Source organism: Polypterus senegalus, chromosome 15, assembly GCF_016835505.1.
Source record: "Polypterus senegalus isolate Bchr_013 chromosome 15, ASM1683550v1, whole genome shotgun sequence".
NCBI classification, from domain to species: Eukaryota; Metazoa; Chordata; class Cladistia; order Polypteriformes; family Polypteridae; genus Polypterus; species Polypterus senegalus.
The window spans coordinates 100,244,325-100,265,037 of NC_053168.1; the positions used below are offsets into that span (position 1 = coordinate 100,244,325).

The 20,713-nt window shown below is 37.9% G+C and overlaps 1 protein-coding gene across 1 annotated transcript; it reads left to right on the plus strand.

Moving 5' to 3' along the window:
* Positions 1-300: 300 nt before the first annotated feature.
* On the plus strand, positions 301-19,964 carry LOC120516046 (heat shock 70 kDa protein 12A-like). Its single transcript, XM_039737481.1, has 4 exons — positions 301-704; positions 8,251-8,475; positions 11,198-11,384; positions 18,701-19,964. The coding sequence occupies exons 1-4, from the start codon at positions 426-428 to the stop codon at positions 19,738-19,740; spliced, it is 1,731 nt and encodes a 576-aa protein (XP_039593415.1). The 5' UTR covers positions 301-425; the 3' UTR covers positions 19,741-19,964.
* Positions 19,965-20,713: the final 749 nt, after the last annotated feature.

The window sequence follows — 20,713 nt, forward strand, 5'->3', positions numbered from 1 at the left end:
GTGCCCGGAGGATACCCACGCAGACATGGGGAGAACATGCAAACTCCACGCAGGGAAGACCCAGGAAGCGAACCCAGGTCCCCTAACTGCGAGGCAGCAGTGCTACCACTGCGCCACGGTGCCACCCAGAGAGAATACAAACAAACATTATTTGATTCTTTAATCATTAGATAAACAGACACTTTAAAATTGTTTTAACCTTGCATGACAGAGTTAAAGGAAACAATGCTGAGAAGCTGAAAGCATACAGGTAAGTATGGTTTCATTTTTAATTAAAGAGCACATTACATCACAGCCAATCCTTAGGGTAGGAACTGAAGATACATAGAGAGTAAATATGAGTAAGTGACAGCAACTCTGCAGATATGAACTGAAGTCCCTGCAGATATTCTGATTTTGCACTTGTTTACTGCCCACTTCCTGAAATGGAAGGCACCTTTTTTGTTGTGGCCATTGACTTTGGGACAGCATACAGTGGGTACTGCTTCATTGTAAAAGAGGACACATCAAACATTCGAAATCCTCACTGGGTTACAGAGTATGGACTCAAGTTCTATAAAATCCCCACTTGTGCTCTGTTTAATGAACATGAAGAGTTGGTGAAGTTTGGTTTTGATGCTGTTATGGCATACAAGAAAATGTCTCCTACAGACGCTTCACTCTTTTACTTCTTTGAGAACTTCAAGATGGAGCTCTACAACAAGGTAAGATTTTTATTTTTCCTGTCTGTAACAGACAACATCCTTGCCTCAGTTTGGTATCTCTTGCATGTCTCCCCCTGTTGGCAGCAGCTTCCCACTGATTGATTAAGAGGCTACAAAATTTCTGGGCTAGAAGTGAATGTGTTCTGGTGTAGTTTCTTTCATTTTTACTTATTTTCCTTAGATTCTTACTTACAAAACAAATTTAAACAATTTAAATAGTCTAATGCAATTGCAGTATACAAAAGGTTTGTTTTGTAAAAAGCTGAAGTTGAAGATAATTCAGCATTTACATGCTTAGCTTTGGTTCGATATTTTGCAACACTTTGGATACAACATGACATTCTCAAGCCCACAATTCGGGAACTGTGGAGGGATAGAACCTAACCCAACAGCACTGGGTATAAGGCAGAAACTTATCCCTCACATTACTATCCTACAATATACAGTAGAATCACCAATCAGCATGCACATCTTTCAAGATGTAGGAGAAAACCAGATCACTCATACAGGAACCCATACAGACATGAGGAATGGCAGAATATGAAAAATCTCCAAAGAAATGATTAGCTGTTGGTTCTAATTTAAAAGGAACAAATGTTATGTTAGCCCCCTTTTAAGGTTCATTTATGAGAAAAATAGTTGTGAGAAAAAAACTATAACAATAAATTAACAATCACCATATTAGATGAAAATTTTTCAAAATGTCCAAAACTAGCTTTGTTAAAATTATAACTCCTTTTTACTTCCATAACATGTCTTTTAGTCCCGCCAAAAGAATGCCAACGGCTTTTTGGAAACTCCAGCTCTATATTTTAGTGCAGACAATTCCATATGTGGTGTTTTATGGTACAAGAAGCACTAGTAACACTAAGGGTAAAGCTATATGTTATGCACAGTTTAGGGTCATTCATAGGCAGTAGCAGATATACATAAAGGTGAAAAAGAACAATTAGTGCATTATTGTCTGTAAGGTAAAAACTAAGAACAAGTGGAATCAGGAACACAGGAAGGGTGGAATAAACAGGGCAAAAGGACTTTATCAAGCATACATCCAAAAACACTGGCCAAAATCTCAAAACACTAGGGACAACAGAATGGCACAATGCTAGACTACCTGAAGACAGGGATTCTCTTCTTTTAGTTTCCCATCAGCATATGGGAGTCGGGGAAAAGGGGCAGAGTTCAGAATAAAAACTGTCAAGTGACTTGTCCTAATCCTACTTCTTCCATGCTGGTTTATAAAATAAATGAGTGACTAAGTTATAAATAAATTGTCATCAATGTGATTAATGGTATTGAAAATTTACAAAATAGTCTGTGTCTCTTCATTGACTCATCCATTACCCTAGACATAAACCCGCAAGACAACACAACTAATTTACAGTAAGTAGTGACTATATTAATTACATCTGCCTAAAGGCAATTTCCCATTACGTGACTTTTCCAGCGATTTTCAGTTGCGGACTTCATGTAAATAATCTTATTGTGTTTGGGGCAGTAGTGATGCGTTCTCTAGTCTTGTAGTGTGACATACACAGTGACTCAGTCCAACAAAATCAAAAAAGCTTGATATTGTCTTAAATCACTGAAGCGGACCACATCACAAAAAAAAAAAAAAAAGGACATAGATTACAGCAGAACTAACTGTGCCTGTAAACCCGTTGAGGCAATGAGCCCATTAGGCACCATATTAGTAGTTGTCAAAAAAGGGACAAGCACTTGATTGATTGAATGAACAAAACTGTGTTAGAAAGTCATCATGTAGTTGGGAATTTGCCATTCCTAGCAATTTCTAGTTATACAAATTGACATACTCAGGCAACAAGATCAGTAACTGTCGTCATCAAATTTAATTTCCCCTCTTGACTAGTTGTGTAATTTGACGTTGGCATAACAATGGGTTTGCTCATCCTCTTACCTTATAACCTTAAGGTGTTCGTTCAATTTTGAAAGTATGAAGGCCTCATCTGCAAGATGCTTGACTGGCTTAAGATTTGCTGATTGGAAAGGCCACAGGATTAATTTAAATTCCCTGTTATATACCTGGCATTTCATACATGTCTCTTATTAAAAAATATGCACAGATGGAAAGATCATAAACAATGTTTAGATATTTTGTGACATTCAGGTATTGCTTTATGTACATAAAGGAAAGTGTGAAATGAAAACACACCCACAGGTTGCATTTTCATCATCAAACAGGATGGTTTCAAGGATTGTTGCTTGTGCTTCTTAGGCCACTGCGACTTCATCTTCTTGTTTTTGGGTGACAGTGGAGGTGTCAAATGGCTTTCCCTTATTCACAAAACAGTATGATGAGCTGCTCATGATCATTTCAACTAATGTTTTATTTGCTATTCTCTAACCCAACTGAAAACCACCCACACTATAAATATAATGTGAAAAAAATAATCAAGCTGTCATAAAATTATGTTAATAGTACACATGAAAACAACTAATTACAGAAACTCACTACACTAATATATCCCACAATTAAAAACAAGTCCTCAAATTTTAAGGCATCCAATGCAAATTAATGTATTAGTAAATTTAACTGGATGAAGTTTTATGTGATACATTTTGTTGTCTATGTTGTTTGAGGCTTGATGAAAGCAAAGACATTAGAAATATTGTTTATGGATAAAGGTATATTTATCTATTGTATATTTAGTTTCAGATCCAGGGAAAAAATGTAGGTTAAAATATATATTACATGGCAGCCAAATATTTATTATTCATAAATCTAACATCCTAGGTTCGAATTGTCTTCACCTTTTACCTCCTGTGTGTTTATCCCCCCCAGACACAACAGTTCTTCCCATATCGAAAATAAATGTGTGTTAAGTTAACTGGAATGTCTGAAATGAATGTGAGTGTGTGCCCTCTGTTCAGAGTTGGTTCCTTCCTTGTAACTGATGTTGTGAGAGTCTTCTGTAGGCCCTCTGAAATAGATAGAGCCTGTTTGCGAATGTTATATTAGGTAATGTTATTTCATTTCCATGAAAAGAAGCAAACACAGAGAAAGATTTGGGGCATGTCCATGACCCTGTATAACGAAATATAAACTGAAACAAAAATTTTCTTTTTACAAAGATGAGAATGACATCCAATACAGAACTGACTGAAAATGGATGAACTTTGGGTCATATGGATTCCAGAAAGGAAGTGGTGGGCAAGGAGGGTGGGCAATGAAAGTGACGTCAGTGGTGGAATGGCCATCAATATTCTGTTCTACAGAGGGAGGAAGACAGAAGGCATTAGAATATACCGCCAGCCCCTGCTTTGGCAAGTTTTTACCATCACCAGACCTTAAGTTTAAATGCATGCATGTGACACATTACAGATTGGCTGTGAATGAACTAACTCCTTGGGGACAATCGTTTTAATTTAGTTTTGACTAATTAAATAATTATTTGTTACTTTGGGTGATCAAGAAAAGGTGTGAAAGAAAAAAAACACCTTTTATTAATATGATGCCCATGGTTATACAGCTAAAGTTGTAGAAATGTAAGGCTTATGACATATATTTTTGCAATACTGATCTTCAAGGGGATGTGGTATTGTACTCTGTTGTGCTGTACTATCTTAAGAAAGTAGTTTGTTTATTTTATTTTCAAACACAATAAAAGCCTTGTAGAGTATGATGACCTTTTCCATGAAAGAGTTGCTTTGTGCAGGTTCAACTGGCTTTGGCATCACTGGTATTTTAGGTGGTATTTGAGTGTTTACAAAAGGCACTGCCCTCGCTTCACTGCCACTCTGGCATGCTGTTCACAGTCTTATGAAACTGTTTATTTTGACACACCCTTTTTCTTTTAAGTTTATATGCTTTATCTGGATGCATAGTTAACCAATTATATACACAACAAAATTGCCAGTGTTAAATTTTATAGTGATGTTAATGTTAAATCTTAGAGCATTAAGGGAACATTTCAAACCGCATATATGAAGAGAGTTTTCATAAATGAACACTTAAAGTGTATATATAACACTGGACATTTAGCTGTGTAGATATTTTTATCATGAATGGATGACTGTGATAATCAAGAGACTGCTGACATCACATTTTCGAGTGCCAGAATAAGCTACATTTTAATATAACATTCAGGGTTGGTGGGAGTCAGATTACCTTTGAAAATTTATGAGCAAACAAGAAAATGTCTTATTATAAAGAAAAGACAGTTAACTTTCATATTGCTATGAAAATTTTTTAAATGGCTTATTTTAAAGATGTAGACTTGTGCAAGACTTTTGTTATCTTTGATACTGACATGGAATATATAGCTATAGAAAGAAGATATACATAGTGTCACAGGCGGCTGGGGTTGGAGTTCAGCCGGGATGTCTCCTCCCGACCACGAGGGGGTGACCGTCCTGGTTTTGTTGGTGGCCTCGGGTAGGGTTACTTGGAAGCCCAACCCTGTAGGGGCCCGTGGCCAGTGCCTGAAGAACCCTGGAGCCCAGCACTTCCACCACACCAGGAAGTGCTGGGGGGAAGAAGAATGGGGACACCCGGAGAGCTTCCAGGTGCGCAGCCGGCACTTCCGCCACACGAGGGCGTGTCCAAGGAGGAGTGCCGGGAAGCAGCTGAAGCCCATCCGGGGTGGTATAAAAGGGGCCGCCTCTCTGCATTCGAGAGCGGAAGTCAGGTGGAAGAAGGACGGAGCTGGAGAGAGGACTGGAGGCGGCCAGAAAGGCATTTGGTGACTGTGAGGCCTGGACTTTGGGGATCGGTGCTGGAGGCACTGGGTTGTGCACTGAACTGTAAATATTTCATGTAAATAAACGTGTATGTTGGGTACTAAACGATGTCCGCCTGTCTGTGTCCGGGTCCAGTTCCACAATAGCTATAGATATTCAAGGTTCTAATGAATTAAATATATTTCATAACAGTTCTTTAAAGTAATGACTAGGTCTGTTAACTGTCCCATACTAACTTGACCAAAATGTTTTGAACATTTTTACTACCCCCTTTTCATATCTGTCAGACTGAGAACTAAAGGGAAGCTGGAGATACACAGGAAAATCTTACTTCTCAAAGGTTGATCTTTGATGGCTCAAAGAACTTTAAAGAGGTTCTCATTTATAGTTCATTTAGGAATCAACTTTGTTACCTATGTTTCTCCCAAAATTCCTTAGTTAAAAAAAGTTTTAGACATAAAGGAGACATGAGATGTAACTGAGGTTAAAGGAGTCAAAATTGAGAATTTAGTTTGATAAAGATATTTTATTTTGTGAGACCTCTTTCAAGACTTCAAAGTTTTTATTGGACTAATGCCTTTATCCAAGTGACTTACAATATTTGAGATATGATGGGTTACATTTCTTTTGCTAATTGAAGTACAGGCAGGTGAAGTGATATGCTCAGGGTCACACAGTGTTAGTAGTGGAATTTGAACCCACAACTTTAAGGATGGAAGCCTAAAGTCTTAACCATTCCGCCTCTTTTTCCAGAATCTATTCCAGAATAGAACTGTATTTATCAATAGTGCCTGATGACCCCAACTCTCTTGGTTCACTGACCCAATATCTTATTTGTGTTTCTGAGTAGATGAGGAGTAATTTACTTTAAGTAAATAAGGAGAAAACAGAAATCTTAGTTATTGGAAAAATGTATATAGTGAGGGTATTAGAAATAAACTTGATTCATTAGGCTTAAAAGTCAAGATGGAGGTAAAAAATTTAGGGGTAATTATTGACTGTGACCTAAATTTTAAATTGCATATTAATCAGATTATAGAGACAGCATTTTTTCACTTAAGGAATATAGAAAAAGCTTGATCTTTTATAACCTTGCAATATAGTTCACACTTTGTTTTTAATCGACTAGATTACTGTAACGCACTCCTTCCAAGACTACCCAAAAAAGACATCAATCTAGTGAAGAATGCAGCTGTCAGAATCTTAACTAAGAAAAGAAAATCCAAGCACATCTCTTCAGTTTTTATGTCACTACATTGGTTACCTGTGACATTTAGAATTGACTTTAAAATGCTGCTTATGGTTTATAAAGCCTTAAATAATCTCGCTTCATTCTATATTTTGGAATGCCTGTCACCTTACACTCCAAATCGTAACCTTAGATTTTAGAATTAATGTCTGCTTATGATTCCAAGAGATACACTTAAAAGAAGTGGTGAGGCAGACTTCTGCTGTTATGCATCTAAAATCTGGAACAGCTTACCGACAGAAATTCGACAGGCTAATATGGTGGAGCATTTTAAAAAACTGCTTAAAACCCATTATTTTAACATGGCTTCTCATAGCTACATTTTAGTGTAACCCTGATAAACTATACTGTATATGCATTGAATTATTGTTTTTATCATGGCTCCTAAATCCATATTAATCCCTACTTTTCACTGTTGTTCTTTTTCCATTTTTTTCTGTGGTGGCGATCTGCACCACCACCACCTGATCAAGGCACCATGCAGTCCCTACATTGATGGATTGAAGGCAATACCCCAAATGTCAACATGACCATCATTATCTAATTCTTTCATATGAAACCTGAAAGCCATGAGGACTGATTGAGATTATTTCTGTTGGGTAGAATGCCCAGTGTGGGCTGGGTGGTCTTGTGGCCTTGAAAACCCTGCAGATTTTTTTTTTCTCCAGCCCTCTGGAGTTTTTTTTGTTTGTTTCTTCTGAACTCCCAGCCATCGGACCTTATTTTATTCTTTGTTATTTAGTGTTGTCTAATGTTATTTTGATTTTTTATAAACTTTTCTTTCTTCATCTTGTAAAGCACTTTGAGCTACACCATTTGTATGAAAATGTGTTATAGAAATAAATGTTCTTGTTGTTGTATCTAAATGGAGCATAGCAATATAAATGAGAGAAACTAATAGTATTATTCAGAAGCAAGGACTATAATTTTGTAAAGTGCTTTATTACTACCTTCCATACATTTCACCATATATTAATAAACACACAATGCATACTTTCAAATTGTAAAAAAAAAAATAAATGTCAAGACACTACTTGGAACATCTGAACCCATTGTGTGAATTTGCTGAGATAGATCTCCGCTGAAGCCCAAGAGGCAACCTTTGTGAGACTACTGGAGTATTTTTTATCTCAAGAGAAAAATATGAGAAGCATGAAATAAAGACAATGTCTCCATTTCATTTCATTCTGATCTCACTGTTGTTGAGGAGAAATGAAAAAGATATTAAGGAGATTTATTTTTTGATTTTTGATTCTGAATAATAAAACCTTCAGTCTCCATTATTCATGTCACAGCTATTTTTTTATATGCTTTATTAAGTTTGAAATCACCGTAATGACAGATATTAAGATGTTTTGATCAGTTTTCAGAGGGTAATTTAATTACTGTAAGCACTTAAGTCACTTTGAAAATCATCTCACTAGTCAACTAATTACACCGATTCCTACCATTTGTAAACTGTGCAGCTGCATACAGGCAGTTTTGCAATAGCATATACAGTATAAGGTTTATTTTAGCCATTGACCAGCTGTCATTATACACTTATAGATCCTGTACACCATTCCCTTATTTATTTATTTGTTTGTTTGTTTCCAGAGCTGTTTAAAAAATCTTCAGCTCAAGGCAAAAAATGGCAAGTACCTTCCAGCTATGACTGTGTTCTCAGAAAGTCTGCACTATATGAAAGAACATGTTCTGAAAACGATCAATACTTCAAGTTCAAATGCTGTATTCTCAGAAGAGGATATTACGTGGGTGCTGACAGTGCCAGCCATCTGGAGACCTGATGCCAAGCAGTTTATGAGGCAGGCTGCTAAAAAGGTAAGACACAAGATCATTGTGTAGGTACTGGTTTAATCAGAAATGCTAAAACTGAATTGGTTTCAATAATTACTGGATATTTACATAAGTTATATTGTGAACAGCAAACAAGTGTCATGTTATCTTTTAAATTATTAATATACTGCTCAAAAAATTAAAGGAACAATTTTAATCAGAGTATAGCATCAAGTCAGTAAAACATCTGGGATATTGATCTGGTCAGTTAAGTAGCAGAGGGTGTTTTTAATCAGTTTCAGCTGCTTTGGTGTTAATGAAGTTAACAACAGGTGCACTAGAGGGGCAACAATGAGATGACCCCCAAAACAGGAATGGTTTAACAGTTTTTCCCTCCTCATCTTTTCTGACTGTTTTTTCACTAGTTTTGCATTTGGCTACGGTCAATGTCATTACTGGTAGCATGAGTCGATACCTGGACCCCTACAGAGGTTGCACAGGTAGTCCAACTTCACCAGGATGACACATCAATACATACCTTTGCCAGAAGGTTTGTTATTCTCCCAGCACAGTTTCAAGGGCATGGAGGAAATTCCAGGAGACAGGCAGTTACTCTAGGAGAGCTGCACAGGGCCGTAGAAGGTGATTAACCCATCAACAGGACCGGTATCTGCTCCTTTGTGCAAGAAGAAACAGGATGAGCACTGCCAGAGCCCTACAAAGTAACCTCCAACAGGCCACTGGTGAATGCCCCTGACCAAACAATCAGAAGCAGACTTCATGAGGGTGGCCATGAGGGCCCAACGTCCTCTAGTGGGTCCTGTGCTCACTGCCCGGCACCGTGGAGCTCGAGTGGCATTTGCCATAGAATACCAGAACTGGCAGATACACTACTGCCGCCCTATGCTTTTCACAGATGACAGCAGGTTCACCCTGAGCACATGTGACAGACGTGAAAGGGTCTGGAGAAGCCGTGGAGAACGTTATGCTGCCTGTAACATCGTTCAGCACGACCGGTTTGATGGTGGGTCAGTGATGGTCTGGGAAGACATATCCATGGAGGGACACACAGACCTCTACAGGCTAGAAAAAGGCATCTTGACTGCGATTAGGTATCGGATGAAATCCTTGGACCCATTGTTAGACCCTATGCTGGTGCAGTGGGTCCTGGGTTCCTCCTGGTGCATGACAATACCTGGAGGATGAAGGAATTGATACCATTGACTGACCCCCACGCTCGCTTAGCCTAAATCCAATAGAATACCTCTGGGACATTATGTTTCGATCCATCCGACGTCGCCAGGTTGCACCTCGGACTGTCCAGGAGCTCAGTGATGCCCTGGTCCAGATCTGGGAGGAGACCCCCAGGATCTGTCGCCTAATTAGGAGCATGCCCCAATGTTGTCAGTCATGCATACAATCATGTGGGGGCCATACAAACTACTGAGTACGATTTTGAGTTGCTGCAATGAAATTTCAGCAGAATGGATTAGCCTACCACATCATTTTTTCACTTTGATTTTTGGGGTGTCTTTGAATTTAGTCCTCTGTAGGTTGATAATTTTCATTTCCATCAAACGATGTGGCATCCTTTCGTTCCTAACACATTACCCAGTCCATATCAGTATAGATATCCAGCATGATTTTTTTTCCCATTGAAATCTGATGTTTTCAAAGTGTTCCTTTAATTTTTTTGAGCAGTTTTATATATGTGTTTTGTCATGGTAGAGTATTGTATTATTCTACTTTCCCCTTTTGTATTATTAATATGTAGCCTTTGTCATAATGCCTCAAATCTCACAGACTTACCACTGTTTATAAGCTATTGTACTCTATTACTTCTCCCCACCTTCCCTTCTACATCTAGAACCTCAGGCAAATAGTTGTAGTAAAAGACAAGCAGGAGTTAAGTTACAATTTAAACAATGTATTATTGGTAATAATCATAAATAATAACAATATGCAAAGTACATTTGAATATTAAAAACCATACAACCTGATAAATGGTGATGTGTAGGTTCAGGCAGCACACAGATTTATTAGTTACTTAAAAATGTCTCTAGTTGAGGCATCATTTGTGGTCAGCTTGCTTCAGAACAGGCCGCATGCCTGTCTCAATATGGCTGCCGAGCTGTGCTCTTCATTGTGTTGTTCTCTTCAGTTCATGCATCAGTTTGGTAAGAGGGAGAGTGAGGTTAAGCAAGCAAATTTATAGATTCTCCTTCCAACCGCTAGAGCGAATAGGACATCATGATACTTAAAGGCTTCTGATACAAGCCAGTTCCAAACAGCCATACTTCAGACAAATGGGGGGATAAGAACACCTACACACCTACCCCCCAAACCATATGTTAAGTTAAATCTTGACAGTGAGGTAGCTTGGCTTTCCTATGGGGGTTGAGAGACTTCAGAGAAACTTAGCCAAACTTGTTTAAGGCACTTCCTCCCCAACTCTGTTGTAAGATTCAAAGAGACCCATTCCTAAAAGGCAGGGGTAAACATAAATGCTTGTCACTAATGTAACACTAATATTACATTGCTTTGCCTAATTTACAAATAAAGACATACAAAATATTTATCAACTTATATGCAAAATCTCACATCACAACAATATGTTATAATTTTTTAAATATCTAAGACCATCAAATACATGTAGTAAAACAGGGGCTAGGATTCTAGTCGTGAAGAAAGCCCAAATAATCTGGAAATGGGGATGATACATTTACTAGGATGGAGTGTTAAAGAAAATTTTTGTTTTACCTTACAGGGTGGATTAATTAATGATATTAATTCAGAAAATCTTGTCCTTGCGCTTGAACCTGAAGCAGCTTCACTGTGGTGCAAACAGCTTTCAAGCTCAGGTTTTATGGTGGAAGGAGGTACACGTGCAGGGGGTACACACTCAATTCTGCAGAATAATCCAGGAATACAATATATTGTGGTGGACTGTGGAGGTAAGTGTATCTGAATGTCTAAGAATAAAACACACTAGAGCAAAGTGATGAATCTAGATAGAAAGCTCATGTAAAATTACCTAGGCATAATAAAAACAACTGAAACATTTAAACAAATATGGCAAAATTTGCTGCAGTGATAACATTTCACACATTTAATATCCCATCAATATGATCTATTGAAGTTGTGGTAGAAATTAAAAACTGTAGAAGAAGTCAACATACAGTATTAATTAAAGAAAGAAACTTATGTTCTACTTAGACAAGACTAATAAAACCTCTTTGAGTCACGAATCTGGCAGAAGAAAGCTTATCCATTGGATCTTTAATAATCTCCCAAACAAATGCTCTAGAGTGAGCAAGCATCGCTGTAGTATGTTATAAAATAGTCAAATAATAAGAACAGAGGTATATATTTATAAACAATTGATAATATATAATATAAACAATATATTTATAAACAATTGAATTTACATAACAGTGCTGAATAAATGCATAATCATTACCTTACATTTACTCTGATTGGTTCATTGGCTTACACACCCAAATAACTTATCCCAATAAAAGTCTCATTCTACTACACTCTTGTACTTCTCATATCTCTGAAGTTCAGCTCTTACCCTTGCTGATTTCTTAATCCTACTAAAACATCCTGTGTATGACATCAACCTTCTCCTAGTACATTCTTGTTGTTTGTTCTTTACTTGCCCTTTATCTGGTTTCCTGATATGCTTGAACAGGTGCTGACATTTATTAACCCTTTTATACTACCTCTACGGTAGATGCTATATTTTAATATGGAAAACATACCAAAATATTTGCCCACTAAGTCTCATGTTTCTTTCACTAATTTTAGCGATTACACCCATTTTATGGATATGAAACATCCAGACCACTAGGCAAGTATACAAGATCAACATTAGGCTATTATTATGCATACAGTATCTTATATCAAGATAGGAAGAGTCAGTAATACTCCAAAGACAAGACATTACATTACAATGTTTGTTGTTGGCTCTAGCCATTTCCTTTCCACCCACACAAAACTTCCAGTTACCCACAGATTTTATTTGGTTGCCACAGCACCACGGGGTCAAACTTTAGGAGGAGGCCTGGAAAGGAAGTATTCTCCCATCTGGCTGCCAGGGGCAATATATTGTTCCTGACATGAAACCATGATTTTCATTTAACACATTGAGGTTTTCTGTTAGCTTCAGTGAACATCCAGCTTTTTATGAACTACAGTATGTAAGGCTTAGGAGTACCTGAACACTAGGGTGTCCTTCATGAGAACATGCCACCAAAGAAAAGCCATTCCAGCCTTGGAAAGTTTGTGGAAATTTGCCTGAAGTGACCTGAAAATGGAGTGTAAAACCAAACAGTATATAGTCTACACTGAACAGGTCAGTTAAGGCACAGTACATTCTCATTGGCAAAGCAAAAGACCATGGGTAGGAGATCCCCAGTGAGGTAGGAAGTGATTACGGGAGTGACTTACTGCAACAGAGAAGTAGTCGCAATCTTCCACACAAGAAGGACTCTAATATCTGATCAGTCTATACTACACTATATAGCCAAATGTTTGTGGACACCTGACCATAAGACCTATATGAGCTTGTTGGATTGTCACTGCAAAACTTTTTCTTCTTATTATTTCTCTACATCTTTTTCACTTCTATATGGGGTCAATGTGCTTGATAAACCTTCTCCATGCACCTCTGTCCTACGCATCCTCCCTAGTCAAACTGTTTTCCTTCGTATCTTATTTTACTTCATCCATCCAGCTCTGCTTTGATCTACCTTGATTTTTCTTCCCCTTTACTTCTATTCTTGTATCTCTTCATCATATGTCCATACAAATTCAACCTACTTTCTTTCTACTTTTGATATTTCTCCCACTTTTGTTGCAGCAAGGATTGTATCAGTTCTCATTCTGTCCCTTCCAAAACATTACCCTTCACTATTTCGGAAGGGTTTCCACAAAATTTAGCATTGTGTCATTGGGAATTTGTGCCTTTTCATCCAAAGCAGCTTTTGTCAGATCAGGTACACATGTTGGACAAGAAGCCCTGCCTCACAGTCAGCATTCCAATTCATTCCAAAGGTGTTGAGTAGGTTGACGTCAGGGCTCTGTGGGGGCCACCCAAGTTCCTCTACACCAAAGTTGTTAAACCATGTCTTTATGGCCCTGGCTTTGTGCACAGAAGTACTGTCGTGCTGGAACAGAAAAGGTCATTTTGCACTGCTCCAGAATCCAATACTGACATGCTTTACAACACTCTGTGCAATGCTTGGAATTGCACATAGTGATCATAGGCTTCTATGCAGCTGCATGACCATGGAACATTTCTTGAAGTCACTGATATACAGTTCCTGTGCTGATGTTGCTTTCAGAGGCAGTTTGCAACTCTGGTGTAAGGGTCATAACAGAGGTTAGGCACTATGTGCTTCACTACCTAGTGACCCCATTCTGTGAATTTGCAAGATCTACCACTTCATGGCTGAGCTCCTAGACACTTACACCTCACAATAACAGCACTTACACTTGACTAGGCTATAAGAGCAAAAATGTTATGTACTTACTTGTAATAAAGTTGTCATTCTATGCCCTGTTTAAAAGTGACTGATCAGTTCAGTACAACAAATTCCACTGCCAATGTTTGTCAATGGAGATTGCCTGGCTAAGTGCTTGATTTCTTGCAGCTTTTAACAACGGGTGCAGCTGAAACACCCAACCTCAATGAGTGCTTTTACATGTGCAATAATAATCCAATTATTCACAGTCACCCAGTTTCAAAAATAACATTTAAACACTTATTCTGGTTAGAGAAAAAAGGATATTAGTCTCTGAGAATCTGTATTAACCAGTGGCAGTTTGTAGTGCAGGCCACTGGGGCTCCCACCAATATTTTCAAAATTCTTATTAATTTAATTAGGTAATATGAAGTAATCATGAAATAAATTTGTTCATTTGGACAATGTGCTGGTTTCAACACATGCCAATATCCATTAAAAATTAGTTCTGACTTTTTTCCCGACTATTTGTTTAATTTTTGTGTGAATACCTATATTTCCTGAGTCAAGGGCGACAGCCAAATGAGAGCCTTATGTGAGTCCTTAATGATTTAGAAAGCAGGTGACCAAAGGTACCTGGGGATTTAGCTCTCTGGGCCTTGGACACGCCCACATTTATTGGCAAGGAATTAGTATTTTTTTTAGTTTTTTTTTTTTAAATCTAATGTGATTGGATATTTGTCAAAGCACTATATTATGTTCATGTCAATGGTTCGCAGATCATACCCAGCATTAACGTAACTACAGACAAGTCAGCAAAACTTTAAGGAGATGGCATACTTCAAGTGGAACTTCAGAAATCAAAGAAAATGTAGCTATTTCTTTAATGAAGCACCCCTTCATAAATCATTCATTTAAAGAATAAAAAGAAGATAAAGGAGATCGAACCAGACCGACCTGACTTAAGAATTCACTAGCAGGCAAGTGATCAAGGATGAGCTTAGACACAGACTTTTTTGTCGCACAAGCTATGCAGGTGGTTGAGACCTGTTTGATGAGGATAGGACTACCTGAAGAAGCTGGCATAAAAGCAGCTCCACGATTGCCAGGTTAGAGCACTTCATACGTGTCTCCTTGCTGCTAGAGTCCATCTGCCTTGGGTGTGTGGTTGCGAGCGAGCCTCACAGCGGTGATGGATAGTGGGCATACAAGTTGCCACTGAAGCAGAAGCAATGTGCTAACTAGATGCCCTGTCTGCGAACGCTGATCTCAGAGCTCCTTTCTTCAATAGTTCTTCCCCTTCAGACAGTTGAGCATGTGAATGAAATACATTGTATAATTGTTTGTGGTAAGTAAAATTTTGGTTATAAAATGCGTGCCACTACAGAAAAAAGGTTGGGAAACACTGATCTAGACAGTTGTATGGGGCTAAAGTTTTTTGGGAAGCTTAGTGAAATTACTCAGTTTAATCAGAAAGTAACTGAGACATTGTTAGATAGATAGATAGATAGATAGATAGATAGATAGATAGATAGATAGATAGATAGATAGATATGAAAGGCACTATATAACAAATAGATGAGAAAGGCACTCTATAATAGATAGATAAATAGATGTGAAAACAGTATATAATAGATAAGTGCCCACCCCCAAAAAAAAGCTCCCACTCAGATTTTTTTCACCAGCCTTCACTGGTATTAACACACGTCGACGATTTCTCTGTGAGTAACCCGGTTATGTGGCCATGCAAACCCTTAACAGGGTTATGATTAAAGATTCTGTAGTCTGTGCATGACCATTGCACTCTGGCAGCATCAGCTAAGGTGGGTATGTCAATTGAAGTTCACAGTCATACACGTATGCAAGCTCTATAATAGCAGATGTGTAAAAAACTAATCTGCCTTAGTAAAAAGTACCCAATGACTATAAGAAATTAAAAAAATACATCTTGACAGCTACTTTAAATGCTGTTATTACTTACAGAGTTCAAGGACTGTCTGGTTTATTTTCTGTCTTTTTTCTTTGGTTTTGTATTTTGAGGTATGGTATTTAAAGCACAATATCTCCTCAACATGCAGCATATTTTGTAATATTACCAATGAGTGAATTGTCATAACAAGTCTCACCCCCATCAGTGATCATTGTTATTACATATTCAGTGAGCCTTGTTCAGTACAGCTCTGAATCTGCTCAAACCCAACAGATTCTTCAATTGCTCTGCTTTTCTCCCTAACGAAACAAAAGAGAAATGCTTTAGATTCTCATCCATTATTTTCAAAATACTGGTTCTTTAATTGCATTTTATGGTTGTTTACTGGGTTGTATGGTTCCTTGCAGAATAATTGCTTAACTAAGAACCATTTAATTCTGGGAGAAGTTCTTTGCATATGAAGTTTGGTCTTCGTGCTTTGGAAAACGTCCTAATATGTAGAAAAAAAACCCCTGAAATCTTTAATGTATGGTCAGCAGGTGCAGCGGACAGCTCGACAATGGAAGGCCTGGGGGAGAGAGCTTATTCAGGGCATTACCTCCCCCTGAGCACTAGATGGCAGCCCCTCTGGGTTTCAGTGGTGCCTTGGACTCCCACAGGGCACCTTGGGAATTGGAGTTTGGAGCAACTCTGCTGTGTTCCGTGGATGCTGTCATGGGGCACTGCAGGAACTGTTGAGCTCTGTGTGGCAGCACTATTTCCACACTCGGAAGTGCTGCCGAAGAAGGTCGTTGGACACCTGGAGTGCTTCCAGGTGCCCTATTAAAGGAGCCAGTCTCGTTACGCTGGGGTTTTAAGAGTGATAAAGAAAGTGAATTAAGAAAAGGAATTTTGATTAAATAGTAGATTGTAGGATAGCCATATCTATTATCTGATAATACTTGATGCTTATCTTCTCTTTAAAATTGAATATATAATAACTGCAGTGTCACAATAATTTCAACAGTTGCCTAAGGGAACGTTCTCCAGCCTAAATGATTTGATCTGTACAATAAGGTGCATATACACTTGCAATGCTCCTTTTTTTCACAATAAGTAACCCTATCTTTTTCTTCCTTTTACTAAATCTGACATCAACACGCACATGTGATCTATGAGATGATAAGACTTTGTAAGCATAGCAGATCATGGAAACAGAGAATATCATCAAGCTTTGGGAAAAAGGTTTACTAAAAACGAGTGTAGCATTATCATTCCATAATTACTTTGTCTTACTCCCACCTGTACTGTTACTTATGTAGCGGCTGGGTACTTAGCAGTCCCATTTGTAAGACTGAAACGTTTTTGTACATTTTGGCTTTTTGTAGTTGCCTTTAAAAAGCAGGATTACCAAAGGTACTTGTTGAGCAGTTTTGATTAAGAGTTTTTTCCACTGTTAATTATCGAACAAGCTAAAGATCCTTTTGGCTTACAGTGGCTATTTATTGTTAAAAGTACCACTTTGGAAATGCTTTTCCTTTGTTTGAGTTCACAGTTGGTGTTGGCATAGCATGCTTGACTGATTCCCTGTGATTTCCACCTCCCTTGGTTTGTATGTTAGTTTTCTGTTCTGATTTAGTGCTTCACAGAACTGCTGAGCTGAGGTGTCTCCATTTTTTCTAAACAACTGCTTTGCTCAACTAGTAGCCACAACAGCTGATATTTTACACATAGCACCAAATACCCAATGCCAAACCATCATTTTCACTTAGGACTACTACTAGTCTACTATTAGGTCTACTACATGTCAAGTGCCTTTTAGCAATCACCTAAAATGTTAATTTGGTAGATGAAGTTAGGCAAACAACCTTTGTCAGTTTGGTGGCTCAGTAGAAAATGTTTGATTTATTTTGAAGTAACAAAAAAATGTGCAACAGGATTAAAATCAGTGTGACAAAACCACAAGGTTGCTCCTCAATGACAGTACATTAAGTAAAGATCCTGAATCATTTCCTATGAAAATCAAGAATGGTTAAAATTATAAATTTAATATGGTGCAGTAAATGAACATTTTTTCTTCACTAGAATGGTTTGTGAACAACCAGTTCATTTCATAGGCAGGTAAAATTATAGTGTCTTATTTATATGCCAAGGTTTTATGTTTACTTGTAAAGGTAAGTGAAAACTGTTGTCACACAACTGCATAGAGCCGTATTGTATATGTTGGCCTGTAGGAGGCATCTCACAACCTCCAAACCCTTGACACAACCTTACAAACATTGTCTTGGTGCAAACAAATAATTTTATTTTACAATACCTTACACAGTTCTGTTTCTTTCCAGTACAACAATATAACACATATCAATTACCCTTCACTTCTCCCAGGTGAACAAATCCTGACTCTGACCCAAGTGTATGGAGGTGGTCCCTTTTATGACAGACCCAGGAATACTTCCAGTGTCAAAGAGAAAGCATTCTCTGGTCAGGCAGAAGCCCCTGAATGTAGGGACAGCCCTCAACAGCAGCCCATGGAGCACAGCAGAGCTACCCCACAGGACTGCAACTCCCAGCATGCTATGCGGATACATGAATAGGCATACTAACCCAGGAATACTGCTACTCAGTGTGTTAGGGGAACATCCATCTGCTACATTGGCCTCCCTCGCCAGTATGTCAGCCCAGCCCAGCTGTCCACCACAATATCCAGGCATGGATGTCACATCACAATACAAACATCAGAATGAAAGAGGCAAGAAAGACCTTAACACAGCTTTGCTGCTATAAATTCTTCTCCTTCCCAATTTTTTCACAGGTGGTTAGCCTTTCTCGAAAAATAAGTTAACTCAGCATCCAGCCATGTTTAATGCCAAGCATTTCATTTTTACAATTGCAGGTGGTACCATTGACATCACAGTCCATGAAGTGTTGGAAAATGGATTCCTAAAGGAACTTCAGAAAGCATCTGGTGGGGGCTGGGGAGGGCTGAGTGTAGACCAACACTTCACAGCCTTTCTTCGAGAGTTATTTGAAGGAGATGTGTGGGAGACATTTGAGAAGGAGCACCCTTCTGAACTACAGAAGATGATGTACAGTATCTCTGTACAGAAATGCACTGACAAGAAGGAAGACATTTTCTTGCCATGTGTCTTTAGTTTAGGCAAACTGGCAGAGAAGAAGAAGGATATATCACTGTATTTTCAAGGTATTGACGGAGTCTCTTGGTTTGATGGAAACATAAAAATTTCCTACAAAAAGTTAGAAAGCTTTTTTAAAGACAGTGTAACAAACATTATTGAAGCTATTGAAGACATTATGCAAAAGCCAGAAATCCACATTGATTACATTTTGCTAGTAGGAGGATATGCCTCCAGTAAGATTTTACGAGACAAAGTGACATCAAAATTTAGTGGAAAATGCAGAGTTCTCTGTCCCATTGACTCTCAGTTGGCTATTGCAAAGGGAGCAATTCTATTTGGAGTTGACCCAAAAATAATCACATCTCGTGTATGCATGCTGACTTATGGCCTTAAGATATCTGAAACATTTGTTTTTCACAAACATGATTGGAAAAAACGCAGAGTCTCTGCAGGTAATGTTGTCTATTGCACTGACATTTTCATGAAATTAGTTGAAAGGGGCCAGTCTGTAGGACAAAATGAGTCAGTGGAGCATTTCTTCAAACCGATAGATGGACATCAGGTACAGGTTTTGTTTTCCTTCTTTGCTACAGAAAAGGAAAAAGCCCAATATACAGATGAGCCAGGGGTGAATGAAGTAGGCTCTCTTATTGTTCCTATCCCCAGTAATGTTGTAGGTGTTGAACGCAGACTCAAGATGGATTTCAAATTTGGTTTGACAGAAATAAAAGCGACAGTGACTGACCTTCACACAAACAAAACTCAGAATATCACCCTAAACTTTATGACAGACTAGGCATGCAGATGGGCAATGTGGCAAAGTAACCAGAACATTGGACATTAAACCACAAGGTTTCTGGAGCAAACTGTGTTACCAGCTTGCAACGTAATTAGTATAACTAGTTGTTTTGTATTTTTTTTGTGTCATCATGAGTTAAGATGCTTGCTAAATATATCATTATAAAAAAGTACCAGTAATGTATCTGAAACAAGCCTAACATTAAATATAACATTACAAGACTTGGTGTTTATTATGTTTAATTCATGCAATATGTAATAAATTAATGTAAATTGTCAAAAACAATCTGTACAATCATAATAAAATGTGTATATTTGAGTACTGAAAGCATGCAGAGTGATCCAAATAGAACATTTTTATATATTTTTTTATAATAAATAAAATGTCAGATGTAACTAAAAGGAATTTAAGGTATTTATAGAGCTCAATTTAATATGAGGGTAAATCATAAAGTAAAGAAAATTTGAAGATTATGCAGTAGCTGCAATAGATAGATGTTGACGCAATACATCACATTCACAGTGGCTTATGTGTAGCTCAGACAGCTCAGCAGCGAGCAGCACAGCACTCTGCCAGTAGCCTACTGTAGTTGAAGTCAAGCTCAAATGAACATGGACTGCCATGGAGGTAGGCAATCAGCAAGGTGAAGCACACAGTTGGTCTCCTCTTTAAATGGCTGAATCTCACAACAATGCTTTGCTTTTTGCTTTTCTTTCTTCCTGAATATGCTGTTTTGAACTACTGTGTCTAAAAATGTGCATCGAAACTCGATTACACTCTTGGCTTGAAAAATGGATATATTTGGTAGGTTTTGTGATTTTTATTTTCATATTAGGTTTGGTGTTTTTGTAATTTATAAAAAGCTTCAATTTAGGAAACAATTTTAAAAATTTTAAAAGAAATAACTTTGACTCTTAAAGTATATAGGCCAGGGTAATGCCAGAAAGCAAAAGACACATGTCAGGATGTG

Coding starts and splice junctions, on each gene's coding strand:
- LOC120516046 (XM_039737481.1), top strand. CDS start 426: ATGGAAGGCACCTTTTTTGTTGTGGCCATTGACTTTGGGACAGCATAC. Junction 705..8,250: donor AGATGGAGCTCTACAACAAG/GTAAGATTTTTA, acceptor GTTTGTTTCCAG/AGCTGTTTAAAAAATCTTCA. Junction 8,476..11,197: donor TGAGGCAGGCTGCTAAAAAG/GTAAGACACAAG, acceptor TTTACCTTACAG/GGTGGATTAATTAATGATAT.